This window comes from Anabas testudineus, chromosome 19, assembly GCF_900324465.2.
Source record: "Anabas testudineus chromosome 19, fAnaTes1.2, whole genome shotgun sequence".
In the NCBI taxonomy this organism is placed as follows: Eukaryota; Metazoa; Chordata; class Actinopteri; order Anabantiformes; family Anabantidae; genus Anabas; species Anabas testudineus.
Window position 1 is genome coordinate 9,808,417 of NC_046628.1, and position 27,779 is coordinate 9,836,195.

General features: G+C 40.0%; 1 protein-coding gene across 1 annotated transcript in view; it reads right to left on the reverse strand.

The window, feature by feature from the left end:
• Nucleotides 1-17,073: 17,073 nt before the first annotated feature.
• Nucleotides 17,074-27,779, reverse strand: part of nrg3b (neuregulin 3b) — a 149,551-nt gene continuing 138,845 nt past the window's right edge. Inside the window, exons 7-9 of the mRNA XM_026350842.1 lie at nt 24,906-25,015; nt 21,424-21,606; nt 17,074-18,287 (exon numbers count right to left, since the gene is read on the reverse strand). Coding sequence (XP_026206627.1) covers nt 17,534-18,287; nt 21,424-21,606; nt 24,906-25,015 — 1,047 coding nt within the window. The 3' untranslated portion in view covers nt 17,074-17,533. The remainder of the gene's footprint in view (nt 18,288-21,423; nt 21,607-24,905; nt 25,016-27,779) is intronic.

Sequence of the window (27,779 nt, forward strand, 5' to 3'; positions counted from 1 at the left end):
ATTAAAGTGCGGGCTGGAGTCCAAACAAGCATTTAAGTGCTCGTCTAAATGTAGCTTTAAAATAAGAATTTGTCTTCAGCTTGGTGGAGGTGGATGTGAAGTCAGGCTGCTCCAATTATTTTTGTTGGATTCAGTATGTGCACAGTACTATCTGACCTTGTTTGTTGTCCCCACTAACAAAGATGCCCTATAGAGGTCTAATACAGTTTCAAGTGTGCCGACTAGACGTAATGATTAATACACAATCAACACAACATGATTAATTAAATGAATAAAATAGGATGAAACTGTGAGAGCTGTGGATTACTTTATCTAGCTATAGCAGTCAGTCACAGCTGGCCTAACCTGCCTCCACTAATATGGTCAGCGCTTCTGAGTAAACAGAACTGAATCTAATTAAACATTCACTTTCCTCACAATTGTTGTTCACTGTTTCCAGTAGTGTTTCTTTGCTATGTGCTGTTTATTCCAGGAGCAGAGACCTTGTCACTACCGCTGAACCAGGTTGGCCTTAACTCTATAAATCAGATCTGCAGGATCCTCTCACTCACATTATGATAGGCCAAACTTTATGTACCAGTGTTGTTTTCACCTCTATGCACACATATCTAATCCGTGAGGAATCATCAACATCTTCTCATCTTAGCATCAGTGAATTTTTAAATCAGATCTCTTCTACTAGTTTAATTCTGAAAGACACATTTGGTGAGACTTCATTGATTACACACCTGATTGGCCCTGATTGAGTAAGAAGATGAGTTATGGGAAGCACCATCACAGCTTCAGGAATATCTAATCACTTGCTAAATCACTACAGTTTGGGTAGCTTTCTGATGCCCTCTAATTGCTTTCTACGTCTTTGCTTTCAATCGTGTTCCTCTAATCAGGTTATATGAAGAATGAGTCAAGAAACTTTAAAAGTCTCCTCTGGGTTAAATGTCTAATTATATTCTGCACAAGAACTATCTCTCATAAAAAAAAAAAAAAAGCTTGACAAGTTTTGCAGGAAAAGTGAAGCACTAAAAAGGTGAAGAGACCGGTTAAGGAGTTGTTATTTGGCAGAAGAACACTTGAGAGTTTTACATTATTTCAAAGAACACGCTGTTAAACTGTGCCTAACTACACGATGTGTCAGTATTATCTCTGATCTTGTACACTGCAGTATTAAATCCTGTGCGAGGTAAGGCTCGTCTCATTGTTAATACGCCTTCTGGCAGAGCCTACTTCCATGTGACCAGGGGGGTTATTCTTTTTCAGCCTGACTTTTCGGTTCCTATTTGTTGATGCTGAACCTTGTCAGGGCTGAAATACCATTAGACCGATTAACGCCACGGACTATGAGAGAGCAATTCTGCTGTGGACACAGAAATCTGACATTTTTGAGATATCTGAGCTGGATTTCATCCAGCCAATTTGCTAATAAGTCTCATTCGAGGCATGGTGCAAACAGCATCGAGTGAAACAAAAGGGGGGGGGCACTCAAACAGAAACGGATCATAAGAATCTTATTGCTTCTTGTAAATACTGAACATAGTTTGTAATGATTGGTGTTTTCAAAGCCTTCTGTGGTACCTGTTCCAGAGGCTATTATATTACCACATTACAGGAACTGGCCAGGAATGCAGAGAAGAGGAAATATGATTTGTGGAGATACGGAGAATACAAAATATTAACTAAACTGCTTCAATTTAAAATTTAATACAGAGTTTTTATTCCCCCTGTTGCATGCATACTGATCTATCAGAAAGTGATGACACAACAAGAAACGAAAGGTGTGGATTTACATAAACTCCATACTCTTTACATTTTAAAGAGTTTTCATGTACAGTAGTATCGCTCATGATATCTAAATACATACAAGAGGGGTGGATTGGGAGCTTTTAATTAAACATCTGGATAAAACACAGAAAAACATTTTAGAATATGGGAACACAGCCTCATATAAATAAACTAGCTTTACAACAGAATAATTTAGCTATAATTTCAGGCTTCTGGTATTTCCTGCTATTGTTGTTCGTGTTTATTTTTACTGTAAGTATTAGCCATTTTCCCTTGAGCATGCACTATTACATTAGTGTTCACTGTTAGGCTGATGATACACAGCTGTACCTTACTGCCAACTGCTGTAACCCCAGTAGCAAAGTTACTGGGACCTGTTTAGATTTGGTCTCTCACCATCTTCTCACTAAATAATAACAAATCAGACATAATCAACATTTTTCTCCATTTTCTCTCAGAAATCAGAAAGCTTTATGTATTTAATGAGCTAATCTTTTCCCCCATTATGGCCATAAAAATCATCTATGATTGCCTTTTTTCTATGAGTTACTTTACTGGTCATTGTTTTGGTAGAAGATTGTAATGTAATATAAAATATAATGCAGTACAATCAGTAGGACAGTAAACCATTATACTGTATATTGTTTTTTGCTGGAGGTAAACAAATGTCATTTAAAATAAATGAACTATTTTCACACTTTCTGTTTCAGAGCAGCATTAATCAATATTATATTTTCACAAGAGGTCCTATAACTCATATAAACACCCAACCAACACCCATATAAGATCATCACCTGACTGTAAATTTCCCCTCAGCTCCAAGAAGCTTTATCTTTCAGCCTATTGTTTTGTTTTTTCTTATAACGTTCACGGCTGAGAAAGAGGATTTTATTGAGTAGGTGATAGATAAAGCAGCTAAGGGATATTATATAGATAATATTAGTTTAATATTAATAGTAGAAACAGCTAATTAATGTCAAGTCATGTACTATGTTGCTCTGTGTCTTTAGGATGTTTAATTAGTTAAAAAAAAAAGGGTTATTTAGTCTTTCAGGAGGATGAGCAAGTTCATTTATATAATGGGGTGAATGAATCATATACCATGACAAATATTTTATACATCACACGTCAAAGCCAATGTGAAGTTGGCTGCATTCTGTAACTGCTACCCTCAGGAATGCTAAATAATTTCAACATTTTCCATTTAAAACTCTGTATAATTAACAAGTGGTGCCATGACTCTGCAGTGATGAACACTCATCATGTCAACATCACTCATCAACAAGAAGACAGTTCTGTGGTTTAACCACCAAGAGGCACTATGTCAGTACAACCTTTACTCATACCCACACCCACTTGTGGTCACTGGCGTGCAGAAAACCATGCGTTCACATGCAGAGAACTCCAAATAGAGACTGACATGTCAGCTCTTTCATATAGGGGACTCTCACTACCCCACAACCAGCTCCTCTCTCATCTTGTCATCTCTCCTGCCTGGATTTCTGCCCTACTTTGGCTGGCATTTTCCAATCGTGTAGAAAATTCTGTGTGAAAAATGACCAGCAAGACGAAAATTAAAGAGAAAAAGAAATGACAGAAAGAGGTGAGGCAAGTGCCTGCGGGGAGCAGATTCATTTGAATTGAAGATTAAGCTGACCAGAATTTAAGCAAGCAAAGCACACCTGAATTGTGAAGTAGGCACTATATGCAAGCATTTATGCACACAGCCACACACACACACATGCTATTCAACCCCAAGCCTCTCTGTCTTTCTTTCCAATTTTCTAGTTAACTACCTTCCAAACTCAACATTTTCTCCTTTTATATCTAAGATGAAAAGATTTTTATATTTCCCTTTGGATGTTTTCAAAACCGTTCAATCATGTGATGGAATAATTCCTGTGAGGCCCAGTTAAAAGAACACTGAGCTAACATTATAGATAAACCACACAGGTGGAAAAAGCCTACAGTATATTGTACGGTTAAGTGTCTAAGCAGTCCAGCATTTCTCAGCCCTGATTTCCCTGTACAGTAAATTTAGCACTCACACTAAAATCAGAACCCAGCAGAGCTCCTGTGCCGCCCTTCAAGATATTTTCTTTCCACTGTCCTTCCACAGGTGACTTTCGGCACATCAGCCCCCAGCTGACTTGACAGGAAGCAGACAATGTCATTAAAAACACGCTGCATCTGCTGTGGGGGCTGGGGAGGAATGTTAAGTGACTGGAAATCTGTCACTTAATGTGACAAGGGCATATCAACACCTGACACAGAAAAGGGACTTAATTCGTAAATAGAGACGCTGCACTACAGGTCATGCTGGGAGCTTTACCAATAAATGTTCTTCAGTTGTCTTTTGTTTAGTTTTTTTCATGAAACCTTTTGTGAATGCAGATAATTTAAAACCACATGTTAAGTAGGTTTCCACTCTTTCTTTAGGCATTAAGGCTTTTGGATCTGTCAGACTTCCCTAGCACACATGTGGTCTGCAGCAGTGACACTCCCCACTGTTACCAAACTGAACATCTCTATTGAACTAGCCTCCATTCACTGGTCACCAGTGGCAATACAGCAAATATAAAGTATATTAGATATAGTCAAATTATCTTGTGCAATAAAGTTTCCCAAAATGGAAATGTTTATGTAAAATTAAAAAACCTCAGCTATGTCACTTGAGTAGGTGTTGTTTCCACCTCTTGTTGGATGTTGCATCTTCATATCGTTGTTGCTATGGTGATCTATATGGCAGCACCACAAAGGTGTTGGAGTCAGACGTCTGAAACAAACATATATACCGAGAATATGTATTGAGATATGTATATTTTAGACATTTATGTTTAGGTAGCTCTAGTGGAACAGCAGCATGTATTTTCCCAGCTCTGATCAGACTACCATGTGCCTCCTCCACTGCATCTGCTGATGATGAGTCCCGGTCTGAGAATTTATTAGTCATGCTGTCATCATATATGACAGCATGAGCAAAAGCCTACTTCATGTTTCATTTAAACTTGATTTCAGATGTACAGTAGCTGGAGTTAGTAGTTAAATTTACATTCAGTACAAAATGGGCTTTATTTTCACTGACTGTCTGCATTTGGAGAGAGTACTGATAACAAACCTGACCTCAGAAGATGCTCTAGCTTTTCTGTTTTCTAGAATTATCCACCATGTGGCTTTGCTGATATCCCAAATGCAATCCATGCATGGAGGATAAAGCAAGGTCACATTTTTTTAAGCGCAACACATCATGTGCCCATTCCCCTGCACCTATTAAGTGCAACATACTATAAAGTGTAACCTGTTTGTGGCCATTTTGCTGATAAGCAACGGCCAGTGTTATTAATGTTAAAATGCACGCACCATAGTCCACAGCAGCAGTAAGAAAAGCTAAGCACCTTTCAAAATGCAAGCATGAAGGCCTTTTAATTGACCACCAGTTCACTGCAGTGAGATGTGACGGGTGTGGCTAACTGCTGTCAACTGACACAGTCTTTGCAACTCACTCAGTATCTTTTGGGCCATGAATCAGGATTAACCATGCTACCTAAGTGAAATTTTGCATTGGCAGTCATTTTGCATACCACACATGCTTTGATGCCCTTCTCATCTGTATCACTGCAGGACAGGAATTGAGTTTCCTCTGGAAAATAGACGCATGCTGCTCGCTTTCATGTTTGTCAACAACCCCTACGGATATTGCAATAGCAGGATACCGCCAGTGTTGGGCAGAATACTTGAGAAAGGGATTTTGTGCCTGAATACTAAAGACTTCATCCTAAATATGATCAGAAACTTATTCTGTCAAAAAACTCCAAAAAGTTAAATATTCAGAATACATTTAGATCATCCTCAACAGGGAAGTACTGATGCAACTCCAAAGCTTGGATAAACTTTAAACCCTAGTAAATGAATAAAAATTCAAACATGGAAAGAAACACTGTATTAACTTTGCCTTTCTGGCCTCCTCCTCTGCAGCAGGAGGTCTGATAGAGTGTTTGAATATTTAAAATCATTTTGCAATAAAACACGCTTTTGAATGAAGATTCCTTGACATTTAAATCTTGGACTTTTAACCCTTAAACCTCAGGGTTAGTTGCACAGACCTGGTAACTCAAGGCTATATCCAGAGATTCAACTTTACCTCCAGTGTTCTCTACATGAAGAATTCAACTTAATGGGTATGTTTCTCATGTCCCATGTTTCCACGCTGACTAAATAGACTATAAAGCTGAAATTCTGACTCTCTAAACCAAGAATTGATTCTACGGGAATATCTTTGAAAGTTTTTTTTTCCCCAAGTGTTATCCATTTGTTTATTTCAAAGCCTGAGCCAGAAGCCAGACTACTTCAAAGACGGCCGAAGGCCTCTTGTGAATTCACTTTATCCAGAACATAAAGTGTGAATCGTACGAGGGTGCATTTCCTGCTGCATCATCAGAATAGCTAAAATACAACACACACACCCTCTTCTAATTACTGAATGATACAAATAATCTACATTTAGTGCACTGTTTCTATTATTTGGCAAAGCCGGTGTTTATGCAATGTTATGAGGAATGAGAAACTTTCTTCTTTAATCAATATGATGGCATGTGTCATTTTTCCAGCAGGGAAATTCTTTTCACATGCACCACTGTATGCTACCACTATATGATTTGCTTTGCTTAATTGGAATTTGAATTAACCACATCATGGTAACAAAAAAAAAAAAAAAAAACAAGGCAAAACAATTTCCCCCTGGAGTTTTTGTAATTTGAATCTTGAACATTAAAAAAAGGTCTCATATAAGTATAAATAGTGATAAAATAGCTGTACTTGATATTATAATAGAATATCATTACTTGGTATCATAATCTCAGAGTAGGTAAATTAATCTACACATGGGTGACAAATTGGAGGAAATGAGTGGAGAGACATGATGAATGGAAATGCTAGCACAGGTGCTCTCTAGGGTACAACTGAGCGTTAAGATTCAAGATTCAGGATCCAAAACACTTCATTAATCCCAGAGGGAAATTGCTTTGCCTTGTTACAGCTGCTCTCTGTTGGAAAAGAAAGGAAAGAAGTACTACAAGAAAAGAACCACACCAAATAACAGACACAAAAACAAACAAACAAACAAACATCAAGAAAAAGAACAGGAGGTAAACAATAGTCAGACGTGCAATGCAGTACAATAAACAGTGATGCCAACAATGATCTGTGACATGTATAAAAATGCAGATTATGCTTCTAATTTTGGATCAAAATGGCAGGAGGAAAAGCTACATCACTTTCAAAGAGGGCTTGTTGTTGGGCCATGCATGGCAGAAGCTTCAGACACCAAGACTGTTCAGCTGGCTAATCGACATCTGTATTTAGATTCATGGGAAACTCATCAGCAGGAGTCGAGAATTGGCTTTGCCTTTATCCTGAGATGAAACATTTCTACCCAGATTGGAGAGGTCTCATTTAGAACGACAGTGTGCCCATCCAAAGGGCATCAGGAGCCGAATCGAATGGAAATAAATAATATGAAATTATAGGACTCTTATGCTGTAGCCTTTGGAGTCACCACCTAACTGAACCCTCTTGGGAGATTCTTGACCACCTTTAGTTAGCCACCACCACCATAATACCAAATCAGGCAATATCTTTTGAAAGAACTGTGCTCCATCCTTCCAGGACACTTCTAAAGACTTGTAGAATCAACATCAAAGCTTATTGAAGCGGCTCTGGCCACATGTGTTTGACCAACACCTTACTCACTAGCCTTTAGTTTGTCACCTGCCTGTGTTTCGTGTTAAATCCAATGACAGCAACAATTACAGTCTCTCTGCAGACTTCACACACTCTTCAAGCTGAACACACTCTGTTTGCCTATGCCTGAAGGACCTACTCTTAAGTCTTACTTACTGTTCAATCACTTGTTTAAAATCATTTTTTGTCATTGCTTTGACACATTAACTTATTCATACAGCTACAAAATACCAACGGAGTTCACTAAAGGGAGCAGAGACATCTACACACCCATCAGGGTGCTGTTTGAACATATCAATGGGCTCTGCAGCTCAGCTGGCAGAACTTATCAGGTTTCAGCAGAGAAACAGGATCCCACCCGAGGTGACTGTTGAGAATATGACAGACATGTTGGTGGAGCAGAGCAGAAGTAGACTGAGAGTGCAGCTCTGGGAGTTTGAACATGAGGACTTTGATGATGTTGTTGCCAAAACTCTTCTCAGGCTGGTGTGGGAGGTGAACACCAGCATGAAGATGAGACATATCAGATTCAGAGCCAGTAGGTTGCTCAACCCACCAGAGACCAGACCTCCTTCTTTTCAGCATCCAAAAATCATTAATGGGGCTGAAAAATTTGCCAGCAGCCTGACTGAGTAACTGCAGGAGGTGTCCAGCTACAAGCTGCTTGGCCTGCAGGAGTTGCTGATAAAGGTGGTTCCCAAAGTCCTGCAGGGATTCTGGGCACCTTTTCCAAGCAACTACTTAAACAGGGTTTCCAGGCAGGTCATATGGCTGTCAATGTCACAAACGTTGTTTTGGACTGGGTCTATGTTGGCGTCTTCTCCATGTTTAGTTCAACTTCTCCCGCATCACCAGAGACAACGTGGTCCTGTCTACTACACAGACAAAGGTTAGACAGGTTTGTGCCAAGATGTTCTGACCGACTCTTCTAATGTTGCGGCTTGGGAAATGTGTATGTTTTTCGGTTCCAGTTTCAGACTCACACAGGACATCGTGCTGTACCCAGCCAGTAGATGTGGGAGATGGTGCAGAGCCTGTAACCACCTTTTATTACATTTTGAATGAGGATTGTGGTCTGAAAGAAGACACAGAACGAACCACAGATAACAAGACTCTGCTGTTGTTTATCTTTTACCAGCTCCTCTAACCCCTAGGGATGAACCTGCTACATACTGTCATCCGAAATGGCTTGAAGTATATCCTGGATAAAACATAAGAAAATTAAAGAATGAAAAAAGGTTGAAAACATAGACAATAAGAATAAAGCAGAACTCAAATATACCAAAATTCCTGGATTCCTAAGGGTTGCAAGATACAATCTTTTTTAAAACATTTAGGCAGACAGGTTTTTGGTGGGACTGTTCTTAAGCTGTTTAATGGATCTCAGAGCCAGCTGTTTGGCTGGGGTTTTGTGAATTGTCCATGTCATTTTATCAAACACGCAAAGTAGCTTGACTTGTGCTGCTGCATTGCAGGATGTGAGTCTCATACCACAGTAGAAGAGGGAACTCCATGGGAGACAATGCTGCAGCTTGTCTTCCATTGAGCCATCTGGGTTATATCTGATTGCCCTCAGTTCATGCACAGTGGCATCCCCTGTTCCCTCTCCTGGACTGATTGATTTGCTGTGGCAGTGGCTTTGTAAGTCTGAAAAAAAAAGAAAAAAGAAAACAGCTCAGGTAGTTCCCTCTGCAGGGTCTGGGTTTGACTCTTGCTTTATTTATGAAGACAACATATCCAGCTGGTACAGGAACATTCTGATTTCTCGTCTCCTGCTCATGGGATCACTATCCATTTGCATGTCACTTCTGCCCAAGCTTTTGCAACTAATGGTACATTTATGGCGGGGGCATTTAAGGACTCAAATTTAGCTACATTTCTGACACATGGCTCCAGGAGAGGCTCCACTTGATGTAGTCCTACAAAAAATATGAGTGACACAGGATGTAATTTCCCATGCTGACAAAACAACAATTTCTTCAGTGCAGTGGGAAACTGTGAGGCTGCTTGTGAAAGCCTTTGCGTTATACAGCTATGGTGAAGTATGAGGTCCAGGGAATGCAGTAGAACTTTTACATCCATCATTATGACCAACACTTCTTGTCTTGATTTTTGTCTTCTTCCTTCGTGCTTCTTCTTTCCACTGGCGGTGACCCTACCATTCATCTTCACTAACACTAAATGCTCTAAAGGAGTCCTGATTTCTGCAAGAGCATCATCTGTCATATTGATCCTTCTTAGGGGAACTAAGTAAATCTCATCTGATGGAATTCTTTCTCAAGCACTTGGAGAGACAGAGAGAGGAGCTGAAATGTTGACATACACTCATAAAGACAGTTGAAAAGCACTCACAGGGCTTTTCCCCCTGGTTGACCTGCAGTAATAAGAATGGACATCTTCGTCTTGAACCTTTTTACTAAGTGATCCTGCATAACTTGGTACAGTGTAAATCGGGTCATTCGACCAAGCAAATAGGTGGCAGGAACATGCTCTTGCACACACTTATTACTTTTTCAAGTTTCATGTAGTAGGAATGAGATGATCTATCTCTAGACCTCTTTAAACCTTTGTCTGACCTACATTAAACATCATAAGTGTAATTGACCACTCAGCCACATAAAACCCATTTTCAGCCCAGTCCATATTTTTTGTAAAAGTGCTTGAAAATCCGGCCATCACTGCTGAACTCAGCATCGCAGTTTTTTTCCTCCCAGTGGGAAAAGCAAAGCCCCATTCAGAACTGCATTTAATGTGATAATGGCCCAATGCAATAATGCAACATTCTGAAAAGATTTATGTCTTCACCATGATTACTTTTACCATTAATATCTTACCACATTTTACAACATATCAGTTTCAGATATAAATAGCAGAGTTTCTTGTGTTTGAAAGTATTGTGCATATTAATACAGTATTAGTAAGGTTTGGCATTTGAATGATTTCTATGACACTGGTGACAATAACAAATCATGTTAGAATAACTTTTGTTAAACTTGTGGTGTCATTTTACAGCGTAAATCACTAAAAACTACTCTAAAGTTTATATATTTATACTGAAGTCCTGAGCATACGCCTTTGTATCAGTGCTCTGTCACCTGAGTGCACTGATGCACCCACATATCATCGCAGATGCTGGCTTTTGTATGTTTCACTGATGACATCCTGGATGATCTTTTTCGTCTTTGGCACAGAGAACCCAACATCTGTTTTTGGTCAAAACAAGCTGACTTGGATTTGCCTTGGATTCGTTTCCACTGTCTTTTGGTCCCTCTGACATGAGCTTGAGCCCAGAAAACTTTGCGGTATTTACCAACTCTTACATTTTTACATTTACATTTAGTTATTCGGCAGATGTTTTTATCCTCAGCAATTTACAAGTCTTACTATGGAATCATCCATAAGCTAAATATTTAATATTATATTTTAATTAACTTATTTTACTCTCCGTATCAACTTTTGTTTGAGTGTGTTGCAGGCATCAAACTCTAAATTGTTGCATGTTATTACAAATAGTATTTGAACCGCAGTGTAATTTTTGATTTTATATATGCACGTAGAAAAGCTGCCTGAACTGTTCAGTTTATTAAATTATAAAAATGAACAACTAAGTTTAGCAGCATTGATGATGACAAAAATTATATCAACAAAGGATGCCACTGTATTTATCTCTTGCAGTCATTCTCTCTTATGTGTACAAAATTGCACCACAACACTGAATGAGTGGAGCCAGCTTCCATTGTCCTCTTCAGAATGAAACTTTCTACTGATAGCAATCTGTCTCCACCATCAGTAGTTCTGGTAATTAGTTGATATTAATGCAGACATGAGAAAGAGGCGGATGTTATGAAGAATTGAACTTTTCTGGTAGTAATTCAATAAGTCCAGACATGTTGAAGTATTATTAATATTAGAATTATTATTATTATTGCATCTCATCCTAAAAAAAGGATAATTGTGGTTAAACCCATTAGATCAGTGGGAGGAGTAGATGAATGCAATTCAGTCCAGCAGAGTAAAGTGAAGAGTCACCAAATCAAAAATGCCCTATACACATGCAGGCTTTAAGGTAGATAAGCATGCTGGAAAATTGAAGATTGGCAGGTCTTGGGGAGTGGGGGGTCGACGGACGAGATTGGAGATGCTGATTAAATGCAGATGAGAACTGGGGGGAAAAAGATGACCCTTGATTGGGGGAGGCAAGAAAAGCTGCTGAAGGTGGGAGGCAAGAGCAGGACGCCAGCAGAGGTAAAGGGCGTAGGCTGGTTATCAACCGCAAGGCAGGAACATTTTGCCCAACAGGCCCCAGTTAACACAACAAGAAGGCTTGAAGGACTAAAAAGAGGCGTCAAGGGAGTCTGTCTTAAATAGACCGGCACAATTAGGAGCAGCTGGTAAGTAATCAGCACAGAGCAGAGCAGGTGAGGTTAAGGTAGTCCAGAGGCGCAGAGCCAGCCGTGATGCTGTTGCTAACCTAAGCGTAAGCAAAGTACCTTAATCACATAACTAAAATGCTTCATTTAAATCTTATTATATGGCTATAGTTGGTATAGCTTGAGCATGGGTTATTTGTGCTTTAAGAGTACTGCAGGAAAAGTAAAAAGAGTGAAAAGAGAATTTTATGAGTTTGATGAAACACATAATAGATTATCTTACTAACATTTTATGAAGACAGTTTTAGTGTTTTAAGCTGTTCCGGCTTTCAAGTAGCCCTGACATTAATTTAATTGCTAATGAAAAAGACAAATGCATGAAATGAAAGTGAAATATCAGAATGTGCATCCTGACTGTCTGTGCATAGGGAACACTCTGATCGCAGCAGAGACCCCAGCAGCGTGTGAGGTCAGGACAATCTGTCTTTCACCCTGACTCGGGAATTCCAGTCAACGGGGTCAAGGGGACTTGGCCTTTGGATGCCCCAGCAATCAGAACCACTCTTAAGGGTTTACGTGTGCTGTGGGAATATTAAAAAATGCAGCAGTGCGCTTGTCATTCCTGCATGTCAGCGATTTAGCAGAGTTCAGAGGATTGTTCTGTGAGAAAAGACGATTTGGGGAATATTGACGGATTTGAGTTGCAGTTTTTCCCTCACTATACAGAAGAATTGGCTATTGCTGATTTTTCTCAGTTAGTTAAAATCATGGACTGTACTGCCTATAGTCAGAACATATAGGAGTGTTCATATACGTCACTGTGCCAATTAGTATATGAGAATGGATTCATCTTGTTTTCAATATAATTAAATTGCACTTGCATGACATACAATATACCTGCACCCTATTCCGTCATTAAGCACGGAGCAAGTTTAGCTAGTAGTACATACGTACCTTGGGATTTGAATAAAATATGAGTTGCTTGATAGAACACTTGATGTATTTGTCAGTAGTAAATGCTAAGCATTCAGAAACTGCCATTACTCTTGGTGTGATTTTTGAGCGCTTGCTTCTTTGCGAGCGGGAAATTTCAGCTCTCAACCTCGCAGAAGTAGCATCGTCCAACCATATCATTTTACACGGTGTTTTTGGATGTTTTAATTAGTTCTCTCTCATCCATATGTTGGAACTGGTCATTAAGTCAGTATGATGTCAAACGTGGTTCAAAATATGGAAATATGATTCCCGGTGGTGTGCTTAATGACCTGGATATGTTTCAAGAGGCATAGGGCTTTTGCGAAACCTTATGAAAAATAGGCCTGCTGGTTCTTTACTGACACTCCAGAGCTCGTGACGGGTCTGACTCACCGCTGCATCCAATAAGTACGCCCAGAGTAATACATTTCAGGGGCATCCAGAGGACTTCTATCTAGAGGCTTAAATATGTGCAGTTAAATCAGATTCCTAATGTTCAATGAGGTGTCTTGGAGTTTGTCCTGAAGAAGATGACTAAATGATCAGACACTGTTCGTTTACAGTGTGTCATTTATTTTTGTTTGTCATACTGGGGTCTGGGGAAATTCCTGTTTTCTGTTGTTGTGGAAAACGTTTATTTATTGATTTTAGCTTCACGCTCTCTGGAAAACATTGCAAGGGTGTGTGTGTGTTGCTCTACTGATAACCTGGACATGTTAACCATTGTACAATGTTCCACTGATCCCTCTCAACACATAGATAAAGAAACACAACACTACATGGGGAGATATATTACCCGTGTTCCTAACTGACAAATGAGCCCCTGTCTTCTTCGCATTGATAATTGACTATAAAGTGTGATGGGATGTCACTGGAAGATTTCTCCAGGACAGCTGCATTAGAGTTTAATAAGGAAAAAAAAAAATCAGCTGTCAAAAACATCATTGGTAAATGTCAGGTCTTGTCAGTTACTCAGATGCAAAGTAGAAGGTCTCCTCTTGCTCACCGCTTTCGCACTATTGTTCAAAAAAATCACACAAAGAGGAGCCTCTTATGTTAAAAGCAGTCGTCACAAAAGATCAGACAATGCACGCACAAGATTGGCGAGGTTTTGTCATCCTCTCTGTATGATAGCTACTTTTATCATTTTCTCTCCCTTACATGTCTGATGATATTGTGATTCGGAGTATATACTCTATTTTACCATCCTCGGCCTGCTGCGAAGCAGCTGCACACATGAATAAACAGAATTTGGGATGAATGGGAAAAAAACTTAATAGAGTGTAGTCAATAATTACCATATTTACCATTAATTGACTGATTTAGTATGTTGGTTAATTAAGCCTATACTCAATGTTGAGGCGAAGGTGTTGGGAATGTTACTTTTGCAGACATATAGTCATGAACCATCCAGTAGTTGGCAAAATGCCTCAAAGTTTACTTAAAATATGTGGATACATTTGCTTTAATACAGTAAATACACAAATATGTAGTATATATCCACAGAATTCCATGCCTGCTACTTTCTTGTCTTTGATGGGTTTATTGTCATACGAGAGTACAGATGTCACCTGAAAACAAACATCACATTGGTAAAAAGAAATTGTCACTCTTATTAACACGGCTGCTGGATATGTTAAATGTCAAGCGATATCCCACGTTGAGGGGAGCTGGTGAGAGATGTTAGCAGACATCCACACCGGTAGTGCTGCATTACACATGCCGGCCTGCTGTCCTCATAATCTCCATGCCATCTGGTGGGGAACCTCACTGTCCCTCTGCACCTCTGGCACATTAATATTCCTCTCACACTGAGAGAGGGAGGCCAGTGTGTGTGTGTGTTTCCTCAGAAACATAAAACAGTCAACATCAGTGAAGCTTAATCAAATGACTATAAGGCCAGCCTCCAACAAACCTGGCTCATTTCAGGTAATGAGAACACTTAGTTTTTAAGCTTTCTTGTTGTTGGCCTTGCTTGTGTGTGCAGCAGCCCCTTCACAAAGTCAGCATCTTGTCGTCCAAGAATAGAGTGACTTTGTCAAAGTGTGGGCTAAGATGTTTAATCTACATAATTCCTTTGATGTTCTTGAAAAAAAAAAAACAACGTTTTGTAAAATATCTAATATAATGGCTGATAAATTCTGAAATGATGTCAGACAATGTGACACCCAAGTCATATGTTTCCATTGACTGAACCCTGGCTTTGGCTTAGTCACAGTGTTCTCCTCTTCCGGGGCTTGATTGCAGTAATAACTACAGTTCACCAAGCCGTGTAACTTCAGGCGGGTCTTCCCTGCTTCCTAGACTCATTTCTTAGTAAGACAGCCCAGTCAGCAAGCCTGTGATTGGGACTTTCTCTACCGCCGCTTCAAACTGTGTTTCCACTGCACAGTACGAGTTCTCATCAAAGACGTATCCTTTCCTTTTCAACCACATGGCCTCTTTTTAGTTCCACACTGAGAAGTGACCTCCCTGACAGGAATTGATTGTAGTGTTATTATTGCTAGTTTTATATATTTGACTACGTTTGACTAAATCTGACCTTCACATTCAGTATGAACCTATCAGAACTCTCAGGCCTTCAGGCTCCTTGATTGTTCTGAGAGCTAAGTCAGTGGTGATGGATTTTTTTTACATTAGCAGTGTAAAGTAAATAGAAAAGTCTTCTTGTTTTCTTTTACAGAGTCAGATTCATCTACTTACTTATCTAAACAGTCATTTTCTAAATTAATATGTGAAATACTGAGTTTCTATAAAAATGTAAGTAGGACATTTTGATTGTATAATGTGGTAAATAGAGCTTTTATCTAAATATTACACTGCTGGTCTCAGACATAATTTGATTTATAATCCATTTTTTCTTACTGTGCAGTCTCAGTTTGCATTTTATGTCCAGCTAATGATGATGTTGCACACAAAGCAGTTGTTACAGTATGGTAAATAGTATTGGTGAATTCAGTGCCATCAAGTTTGCCACACAGAGACTGCTTTTACATACATCATTATCTAACTTCTCAGAGCATTTTATTAGGATGAGCTTTAATGTTTTGTCCCTCACGTTTAAATAAATAGGGTAGATATTTCCATCTATTTGCACACCTTCCCTTTGCGGTCTTGCACTGTACTGTAGGATGAATGCAATATTTAAATCTGTAAACATCTGAAAATTCAGTGGAAAGTGTGGTGAATTAAGTCAAGCCAACACTCAGTGTATGTTTTTTGAGGCCTAAATATTTTCTATTTATGGTAATTCTATCATTCCCTTGCACCTGCCTTGGTTCAATTTTCCCTTGGGGATCAATAAAGTTCATTTTAATCTACATAAAAAACCTTCTTATACACTCAAGATAGTTTTATTATGCAGAGCAGTGATGAGGAAATCTCAGTAATACCTTTTGTGCATCCTGTACAACTTACTTTAGCAGCAGCCATTGCAAACCTGAAAGGGAGAAAACTCAGATATAATGAATTTGACGTAAATGAGGCAAATATAAAGAATTGTGCTCGACTCGCATGCTGCTGCGCTTCAGCCACAAGCCTCATGGCCATTGTTGTAATTCAGAACAGTAAAGTGGATCTTCTTTTGTGTTTGTATCCCATGGAAACCTTAAAAAAAAAAAAAAAAAAAAAAAAAAGTCCATGAATGAATATGCAGCACAGTTGCTGCTCCATCGACAAACCTTTAACAATTATTCTCAGCTCATTGGGATGGGTCATTGTGAGCTGTTTGTAGCAACTCTTTTTTTCAAAACTTCAGAAGAAAGGAGAGAAGATAATTTCAGGGGAGTACTTTCTACTTCCTTTTGCACCTTTCCTCACCCTCATTAATTGCATTGGACCCCCCGCTAGCACTCGTGCGCCCAAAGATCAGCTAAACACATCAGACAAATAATTGAAGACAAAAATAAAGAGCTATACTTCATTACTGTGGCTGTTTTTAGCACTGGGGTATGGGGGATAGCTAACCAGGTATGTGATTAAATCCACTCTGAAAAAAGAAGAAGAGCATGCTACTGATGTCTGTTGCCATAGAGATAAAGGGATAACTCACATGATGCTTGTCCAAACATTGGTGTATTTTAGGTTAGATGATTATTTGAATAGTTATCTTGTATAAGGGGCAACACACAGTAAACACGTTATTCAGATTATGTAATGAAAATGGATTCAGATGACAAAGCCCTTAATTAACACTGTTGTCTTAGTCTTTATTTTGTCACAATTGTATGTCAAATATATATACGTCTATATGACATATATTATATGACATATATAATTTCATTTCTTTACAATAGAGAAACAACATATAGATGACACACTATTTTGGTTTCTAAGTAGAAGCTCCGTTTAAATAGTGGCATTTTTTTCAATACACTGTTTAAAGTCAAGCTCCCACTCAAGTCACAGTCTTGTTTTCCTTATTGAGTCACATTTATTCACAATGTGTGTGTGTGTGTGTGTGTGTGTTTCTTTATAGTTTGATGTCTTTTGTTGTGTCAATATTTTTTTCCTCCGCAGTTCAACCTGTTCGTGTTCCGTCAAACTCGACGGCCATCTGTTATTGGTCCATGTGGCCACACAGATGGTCCCGACTGCTAACCATCCTGTGCCACCAGCGAAGGTATACAGTTATTGGAAAGTGTCTTAGAACCTTCACAGCGTTAATCCAATCAGCTTGCGGAGGGCTTGGCATAAGCAACGGCGGTTCCTCTGCAGCTGTGTCCTTTGGTGGCCGTGGAGCAGTTTGCACCTCCGTACACGAGGGATGTCTGACCTTGGCACTGTCCCTGGGCTTCTCTTTGGCCTGCTGCCTTCAAACCTCTGGTGCCACTGCCTGTGTGCAGAACTCTGGCTGTATATTGGACACTTTTCCCTTCTGATTCGTGCACAGTCCCAGCCTCGAGAGCATTTGTGCCACCGCGTTGGATCTTGCTCTGAGACCCAGACATTTTCACGGAGCTGGGAAGGCTTTTCTGTTTTAATTCTTGCACCAATTCCACTGTGATTTCAATGGAGCGGGGTGTCTGTGTGGAGCTGAGATTCTTCTCGGATCCCAGTGGAGTGGTGGTAGCGGCAGGAGGGCTAAAACTGCTGGGCACAACACCAGGAGCCAGCACAACAGTCTCACATGGGAGAGAGGGAGAATTGCTAATGGGCATTCCCGTTTTTCCAGCCAATACAGTTTGCCACTTGAGGAGCCTCCATTGGTTCTGGTCACTTGTGTCCGCATGCCCTGCCTCAAGGTCACATGCTTGGAGCGAGGGGATGATGGGCACAGAACGGGTGCGCAGGGAAGGTGGAAGGAAGGTTGTTCCCTTATCCAGACGGGTGCAGGGGACCTCGGTCCATCCCTTTCTGGCCGCAAAGTGAGAGAGTGAAGTCCTGCTGAGGAGGGCGCCGACCCTTCCGCCGGCAGAATCACACCTTTAGGCACAAGAAAGAGTGGAAATGGCAGGGTGAGAATGAAAACCAAGTCATTTGTACTGTGACCTTTTCGTCCTAGACTCTAATTTCCTAAGAGAATATTGAGATAAAGTTGCCATTCTCCTTTGCGTTTCACCATTTCATTTTCGCTCCACAAAAAAAAAAAAAATCACCTTGCACCAATAACATTATTAATATTTAGGTATTGTTCTATCATAATCTTTGGTAATTATTTCTAATCCTCTGCATGAGCAGCCTGTATTGTTGCTGCATAAATGTTTAACTGAAAAATCCCTTCTCTCACAACTGCCTTATCAGAGATTTAAGGCTTTAGCAACCCAGCTGCTGGATTTCTGACCCTGCCCGGGGTGTGGAAAAAAAACACTATATAGCCTCCAAGGACTGCTTCACATGCGTTCTAATTTTAATTTTAGAAATTACTAAGATTAGTAGGACTAATTACACTGTGTCAAAGAACACATCTTAACATCTTGTCTGCTGTGACATTCGAGGTGAATGTAGGTGTGTTTGTGGGTGTGAGATCTCAGCATGTGTGTTTGCATGATAATGTATCCTGCAATCATGTATCACTTAACATTGCTGACACCTTAAAAGCATCGTGTTCAGTATGAAAATATTATAGCTGAGCGGAGAAACTGATCCAGAGCCAAGTGGGGAAGTTTGTATATGTGTCAAATGTGCACAGGAGATAATGTTGTTAGTGAAGACTCAATTCACATTTAGAATAACCCCGGCACAGCCTTAGGAGACAGCCGGTGTTATTGTCAGCCTTCAGAGACTGTTTGTAGCATAACCAAGTTTAAATAATTGAATTACTTTCCTACTCCTCCCATGGTATTAGAAGGGGCAAATGCAAGCTGGAGGTAAATCCAGCAGATCAAAACAAATCTAAAAATAACTTGCACAGCAAACTTGCCTTCATTTCTGCCCTTATCTGCAATGGAGAAGTATATGTTTTATCGCTGGATAATGAAACTCACAATACTTTTGCAGGCATTTGTTGACACGAAATGGAATCGACTAAAGCGTATTCTCACGTTTGTTTGCTTTTTTTTTAACACTTTGTGCCACATTCTGTGCCTCCATCTTTCCCTCTCTGCACGGCCTCGCTCCTTTCCTTCCCTTTTCCTTCTCTCATTCTCTCACTCTCCCATCCACCTCCTATTTCTCATTTCCAGAGATGAGAGGATGTATCCATGGCAACAAGGGAGAGGTGGAGGCTGGAGGAGGGGGCTGTAAGCTTGGTAACTTGGTGTTGCATGGCTGGTAAGTTGAGAAATAGGTCATTTCAACCTCCTGAAGGCCAGTGAAAGCCACACTTGACGGACGGATCTGCAAGGGAATGGCTAATGAGATCTAAATAGTTTAACTGTACAAATGCAATCGTATCCCCGAGAATACGAGAAGCCTTCTTCTTTCAACTGTCCTTCTAAACACCCGAGAAGGCCGTCTTAGATTTTGTCTGTGTGATAAATAGAAGAAATGTTTCTTCATTATTTTGTTTATTATTCTGTGTGTGTGTGAGTGCGTGTGTGTGTGTGTTAAAGGGGGGAACAGCTATGCTCCTGGAGGATCTCTCTGCCCAACCGTTTGAAAGAACTGCTGAGTTCCACGGAGCTTTGTTTAAAAATGTAAATTATGGAAATAGGTCACATAAAGAGTTTGGCAGCTTGCTGTGTATCTTACAAGTCACTGAAACGCTCAATCAGGTTGGCATGCTAATAGGAACATTGCTAGGCACTTTTAAGTGTGTGGAATCCACGAGGGACACTACTGCTTTAATGATAGATGTGTCTGATAACAGTGCCATCGCTCAAGTTGCACACGCTGACAGCAAATTAGGCTGTTTCTGAGTCATATGCTAAGTAGCACTGCCTTACTCAAGCTTAAAGATGCTCTCTTCTGCATCTGTAAATAAAACTTAAAATAATTCCATGTTTTCAGTGTTACTTGTTTAAGAGGAAGTGCCACTGAAATTACTTGACATTATGCATTGTTCTACGTAGGAGACAGACACAAAATACATTTCCATCTGCTGTTCTGCAACAATCAGTCTTATTTATAATCTACAAATCTTTGAGGCAAAGAAAAAAAAGTTTTACTGATGTGAAATAGTGGGAAACTTCTCTACGTCTCTACACGGATTGTCTCTTTCCTCCTTGACGACACACCAAACGAGCGCGTCCTCTTTGATAGCAAACAAAGAGGATTTCACATCAGGCTACCTTTTTTTTTTTTTTTTTGAATCCATGCCAGAGAGGATCATCAGACTGTAAATGTAAAAAGCGTAAGTTATTTTAAGCCCCCAGATAGCCAACTGGTGAGAGGTGGCTCTGCCAAAAGTCCTTTCTGCCTTTTTAATGCTTCCTGAAACAGCGCCAGTAGCTGTGCTTCACTTATGATAACCGTGAAAATAGGGCAACTCGCTGTCCTTACTCGACATCAGGAAGAGCATGAGGAGAATTCAAGATGTGTAAATGCCTGAAATTAATCCTTTGCAATATATAGAACTGTTGTCGAAGGCAGTAGTAAGTCAGTTTGACACTATATTCCCCTTTTGAATTAAATGTAAATATTTGTTTAATATATATAAACCATGAGAATTCAAGCGTTAGTCAAAAATCTTTATACAGATCTAGGAATCCTGAAATTTGTGTAACTGGCTTCGGCACCACTGTTGTATTTCTAACCCAGATAAAACCGCACAATTTTTATTCACAGCAGCAGCCCGGTGGCAAATATATAGGGGGGGATTACACTCAGACACATCTTGTACTTCCCTAACACCATGATACTGTTGAGCATTTGGGATCAAGTGTGTTCTTTAAATTAATTGTGACAGTCGCAGTTGAAGGAGGCCATTGCAGATCTCATTTATTTCCCTGAATCAGATTTCATAAGCTGGTTCGCACACTTGAACTGAGAGCATTTCAGTCATAAACTCATTTCTCCCAAAATTATCCTTGTGCCACTCCAACTTAACCTCAGTTAGTCTGGGTGTCTGTATCACTGAACCAGTTACTTGACCTCGGCTTGGAGGGAGGCAAAGTGTATTTCCTCACTGATGTTCAAACAAACCATGAGAAAACTAACAAAAAGACCGAAAAGCCTTCACCTTTTTATGGACTCTATATCTGTTGACTCATCCTCCTGCAAATGTTTGTAGACATGTCCAGCCGCTCTGGATCCATCTATAAGATTTGTTGATATTTTGTGTTTGCCTCTGGTTATGGGTGGGGTCCTGAAGTAATTAATCTGTCTTCGTTGCTGGGCAGGGCTGAGCGAAAGGGAACTACTCCTGTAACCAGAAAAGAAAACAAACAGATATAAATTCAACAGCACTCGTTTATTTATTTATTGTGTTAAATTCGTCTCATCGTCTATGTTCATTGATGTAAAATCAATTAGAAGGAACTGATCTTTCTGTTTGATGTTTGAATGGGAAAAAAAAAGGCATCATATTCCACATTCATTTGACTTTGCCTAAATGACCTTGATACTGAAGTGTCAGATGAGCTTTCACGAGACATACGTGACAAAAATAGGAATTAAACATTGCAGTTTAAATAAACATTTAATAATTTGTCATTGCTCAAAGAGAGGAGAGAAGGAGCTGTAGTAGAGTGAGACTTAACGTAGCATCTGTGCTATGACCAAACTGCAGTTTCACACAAAGGGGCGTGCTGAATGTGACTTATATTTTACAGGGTAGCGTTCACTTACACACCAAGAGCACCACAGGTGCAAACAAAACCTGCGCTGGCACATGTGTGATGGTACATTAAGCAGCATTCACTAATGGTAAGCACCATTTGCAGCAGAGTTTAGAAGTTTCTGATGGCTATATAGAATTAAATTGCAATCTGGCTTTGCATAGATACTGTATTTAACTCTTTATACTACTTATGACATATTAATACTGGTGGGTAAAAAACCTGTGTTGGATCTTACAGGATCAAACTTGGTTTCAAGAAGTTACAAATAAAAATAGTGTATGAATAAGTGGTGGACTGTTTGATTCTTTTTGCTAAATAGTAATAAAGACGTTGACATTTTATGATTTTCTACTCTGTCCTTAAAGTGAAGTCACACATTCATTTGAATTCATGCAGTCAAAGAAAATAGTCCAGTCAGTGTCTGGTTATTAATTGATAGCTGACTGGAACACCGTGCAAAAATATTCATAATTCATCATTTCCAAATGTCCATGGCTGTGGAACAATAAGCATTGCTAATGCTGGCTCTAGTCTTTGCCAGCATTAGTTTTTGCATCAACTGATGTTGTAAAAAGTTGATATGACTAAAGCTGAATTATTTGAGTTTTGTTTGCTATTAGCATGCTGATTTTGTAATTAGGATTAACTGGAAGCTGGAAAAATGAAAATACGTGGACAAAATCACCAGACTGTTGCAATTATTAAATGTTAAAGGTCTAAAACTGAAAGGCGGCGGCTTGTCGCAGCAATTCACCGAAACTGTAAAGCCTCCTGATGTTAAACGGGTAAGTAATTCAGCACATATTTTAATCACTTCTTTTCTGTTTATACCTTTACTGGAAATAGAAGAGAGAGAGACAAACAAACAAACAAATGCCAGGAGGCTGAGGCAGATGACATGTCACAAAGGACCTCAGCTGAGTTAAAACCAGTATGCCGCATGAACAGAACAAACACCATTCTCCATAGAACCAACAGGATACACCCACATGGCACTTCTGAGGTTTCACAACAGATACTGAATATGTTTTCTACTCAGCATGTGAAAAACTTAACACTCACTGACTCAACTTGAGCATACTGATCATCCTACAATATCACAATTCCTTTATAATCCAATCACGACAACAAATCCTCGGTGATTGAGCCAATTCTGAAACAGCACAAATGGAAACGATGACTGACAACTGGCAGTGTGGTGATTATACATGGACTTGGAGGGTGTTGTTTGCATCTGAGTTTGCCTGCAAAGCATCTCAGAAACATATCTGTGGTCGTGGCACAACTGAGTGAGCTGTGCTGGTCAGAATATTATTGAGGAAATATCAAAATTGGAAATAACACCGATAGGCCAAATTGGTGCGTCATTACTCCTGATAGGCAACAATGTGGTCCTGTTTCTCAGGTCAATAGCTGAAAGCATCGCAACATCATCCATCACCGTCTAGTTCTCCCCTGCCTCCCACTACTCTGTGAACAAGCTGAAACAGATGATTGACTGTCAGCTGCCCTCCATGAGGTACCTGCATGACACTGTGGAAAATGAAAAGCCAGGACAGGTTGGCACTGTCCCCATAGCCATGCATGACAACCTTTTGGTAAAAAGGTTGTCATGCGTGGCCTCTGAGACACAGCACTGGTCCATTAAAACGGAGAACAGCCGCAGACTCTGTGAGGTTTTCACAAAAGTTGTCATCATAGTCAACCAGACATGTACAAAGTCCCTCTTCATGTGTACACACAACCTCTGAGTTGCCTATTATCCCCCCAAACATAGCTGCCACTAATTACTGAACATTCTGTACTTTACTTTGCACGTCTGTTCTACATAAGGCTGAAAGCTTGTCTAATGCACACAGCAACATAATGAGACTTCAACGAAATGTATGGAGTCTTACGTATGCACAGCCTCATGATCAGTTCCACGCCATTATACAGTACAGTTTCTGTCTGAGTTTTTCTGTTGTTGCTCAACACGTCAGATTGAGTGAAAGGTACACATTTGCCAGCAATCAAAAGCCTTTGGTGATTTGCCAACTAGTTTAATAGGTGCTAAGGGAAATAAACATTTGTGAAATGAGTTCTTGCACATTGTGCGACTGAATGTCATTGATTGTCAAAGTGTTCCTGCACCCATATCATCAAAGCGAATAAGGCTTTTCTGTAAACAACCCAGATATGGCCCCTTCGTAGCATGCTCTATACCCACATCCCCTTGTTCTTCGGAGGATTTCAAATGGCAGCATTTGATACCAACTGCTGTGATCACAAAGCACAGCCGCTTCTGCGATTCTTTGGAGCAAAATGTTGTTAATTTTGTGGAATCTTCTGTCATTTGACGGATGGCATGAAAGGAATTTGGTTGAATCAATGTTTAACTCTGCATACATTTGCTTCTCCTCAGAAGACGTCGCCTCTCCTCTATATGCTCTCCTCTATCAGTGTGCAAGTAGCTATTTCACAATAGGCCTGAGCACACATTTAATCACTTTGCACAATTTACTGCACGTCCCATGTAAATAAAGACATGCACTTTCTCAACTATTTCGAGAGACCCTAATTCTCATTTTATGAAGCTAGCTAAACCAATAATCAGTCCATAAAAAGCCTGATTCTAACTAAGGATATGCATATATGCATAAGACTTATGGTGGAGCATTGTCTTCCTATATACTGTATCTAGGACGAGATATATTAACTCTAATGTATAATCACTATACATTCTTTTAAACAATTTTACAAATGATCTGTTTATAATTCAGAGGTCTATATATTTCTGCCGTACTGCAGGATAATTACATTTACTCACTTGGCTGCCTCTACTATCTGGACGTAGCCAGATTCAATGAAAGCTAGAAATAGGAGGATGTTGAAATTTCACCTGAAGCGTTTTCCTTTAGACAGCGCTCTGCTGAGAATAGGTGGGGCAACCGCTGATGTGCTTGATGCCACACTTCCGCCCTTAACAGATGATCCATGAGAACTGCCGCCCTGCAAAAATAAAAAAATAAAAGAGTGAGTGGTGAAACATGTCTTACTTGTTGTTCATTATTATTCATTATGATCAAAATCAAGATCAAAATCCAAAACAAAACATTGAGGTGTAGGCAATTAGAAAAGAAAGAAACACATTTATAGTACCTAACGTTGGTGATACTTTATGTGGCTTAGCAGCAAGTCCCTAGTGAGGTTTTAGTTCCCAGTCAGGTCGAGGATGTTCTCTCACTGATGTGCCCCACCCCCACCCCCTTAGTCAGGCAGAGTGTCTTTAATTACACTTTACATTTTAAACTGCAGATTAGGAGGGGAGGCTTTGTGAATAAACTCCACACTGGTTCTCACAGCACTCCCGCCGTACTCAAGAATTAATCCCACACAAGATTACATTAATGGTTTCCTAAAGAATTCCCCCCTTCAATTCTTTCCTTTTCTTCTTATCAAAATTAACACCATTATCTTACAACAGGCCCCAGACACAGTGCTAACACAGCGACCGTGAACGCCCCAAGAACCCCCCTTTTGAAACATTAAGTCATGAGATAATTCTGTTATTCCAGTTACAGTACTTCCTGTGCTGCCCTTACTCTCTGACTGATTGTACATCATTAAAGCAATTGCATGTGACTCACTGCTGGTTCTCATGCCTGATAAGCCTCTTTTTCTCCCTTACACCCCTGACTCCCAGAGGGAGCTGTTACTGCTGTTCACTAGTTGTGCAAGAAAATAGGATCATTTTGGCCACCCTCTCATGCACCCTGCGGGTGAGGCGCGCTTCCCTATCTGGAACAATTGCTGTGGCAAACTTTCCTGGAGCATGATATATATGTCAAAGGATAAAATAAATAGCTTGTGGCAGACAATGGCAGACCTGCATGGCATAACCCATTTCATTTGTTCCCTCCTATCTCTATCCTTTGCCTTGTTTTATGCCACTTGTGAAGGTCTTGGATAAACACAACGCAATGTGGATTTATTTCAAGGGGAGACAGGGGGAAAATAGAGAAACCTGATGGAAGAACAGGAAAAAGGTATTAAAATGTTGACTATCATCATGGCAGCATTAACCCTCCCTGGATTACCAGGTCCCAAACTGTGCATAATGGGATATTTGACCATTCTTCATAAGGACGGTCCTTATGCCAGCGGTGCATAATACCACTAGATGTAGTTTACAACTAAAACTGAGCAGTGAGTCCATTTTCTGAGTCAAGATGTGGTAACTACTCATGGCAAACACAGTTTTGGCTCTACCAGGTATAATTATACTAATCAGTGGTTTCAGAATTATTCCCTGACAAGCACAGAGTCCGAAACTGTTGACAATATTATTAATTTTCAAGCAGAGCTGGCATGTCGTTTTATTAATCTCGGCAATACCTACAGAAGCTTTCATATCATCCCCTCTGCTGTCACAACCCTTGCTGAAAAAGTGGCTAATATTTTTTCTCCATTAATTCCCTGGAGGCATTGTGCCCTCTGATTTTCGGCTGTGACAGAACCCACAACTTTGGTGCGAATGAACTTCACTCTGTTAGACATATTTCAATGCTGCTCCCTAATCTGCAAATGCTTGAGAAACAGGGTTTTCTAACTTTAGCAAACATTAGCCACAGTATAGTAAGCCTCTGGTCAGTCTGGCCAGACCAAGTAAAGCTGTCAGCATAATTACATAGTGTCACTTCAAACCTGTTTGGTTTCATATATTTTAATTCCACGATCATTAATAAAAAATGGTTAGTGATCTGCTTCCAACGCACCTATATTGTATGTCTGACAACATATACTAAAAATGACTTTGCTATTCAAAAATTGATCCATTACTGGCAATACTGACTTGTAGAAAGAAGACACTGTGTCTTATAATCTCACAGCATTATGAAATTGACTAGTGTAACAGGACACAGCCGTGTAGCACACCAGAGCTTTTTTGGTGCACAATGCTCTGTTCTGTGGCCTTACTCATCCTCTGTCTCTATGCAGTATTCAAACAGTACACTCATTCCTGAGAGTGACTCAGTCTTTTCTTACAGTGAGGTTAGACTAGTTAGTTGCCACTACTCCAGCTTCCAGGTGAGCGGAATTGAGTTTTTGTGTCTTGTCTTCCCAGCCTGTATGCCCCTATTCCTTCATGTTGCTGCATGTCTGTTGCAGAGTTGCAGAGTTCCTTGCAGGTGTACACCCTCTCTTTTTTATTTCAGGCACAATGTTGTTGCCATAGAGGAGTTGATTCCAATCTCAGAGGAGGTGGGAGTTGTTTAGGCAATTACATGTGCATCTCTCTCTTTTTTTCCTTACTTTCCTTTAGAGTGAATTTAAACAAGCCATATTTCTATGTATATATTCATTTTAGTCATTTTATCCAAAGCAACAAAAGCGCCGAACACATGCTAGGCAGCAATTTGGGGTTGAGTGTCTTTGCCCAAGGACACTCCGACACAGGGAGCAGGAGAGCTGGGGATCAAACCGCCTACCCTGCGATTTCATGGATGAACAGCTCCATCTCTTGATCCACAGCTGACTGTATAACAGGTCTGTGCGTGTGACTGCTCCAACTCAGAAATACAGATGAAGGGAACATATGCACGGGAATGTTTTTCAGATGTGCAAATATGTATAGGCATTTGCAATCACAGATGGAACAGACACATTGAAATATCTACAAATTCTGCATGTGCCAGAGCAGGTGCACAGAGAAGTCAGATATAGGGCTGCGAGGTACACGTAGCATAGAGACAGTGCAGGTGCACAGGCACCT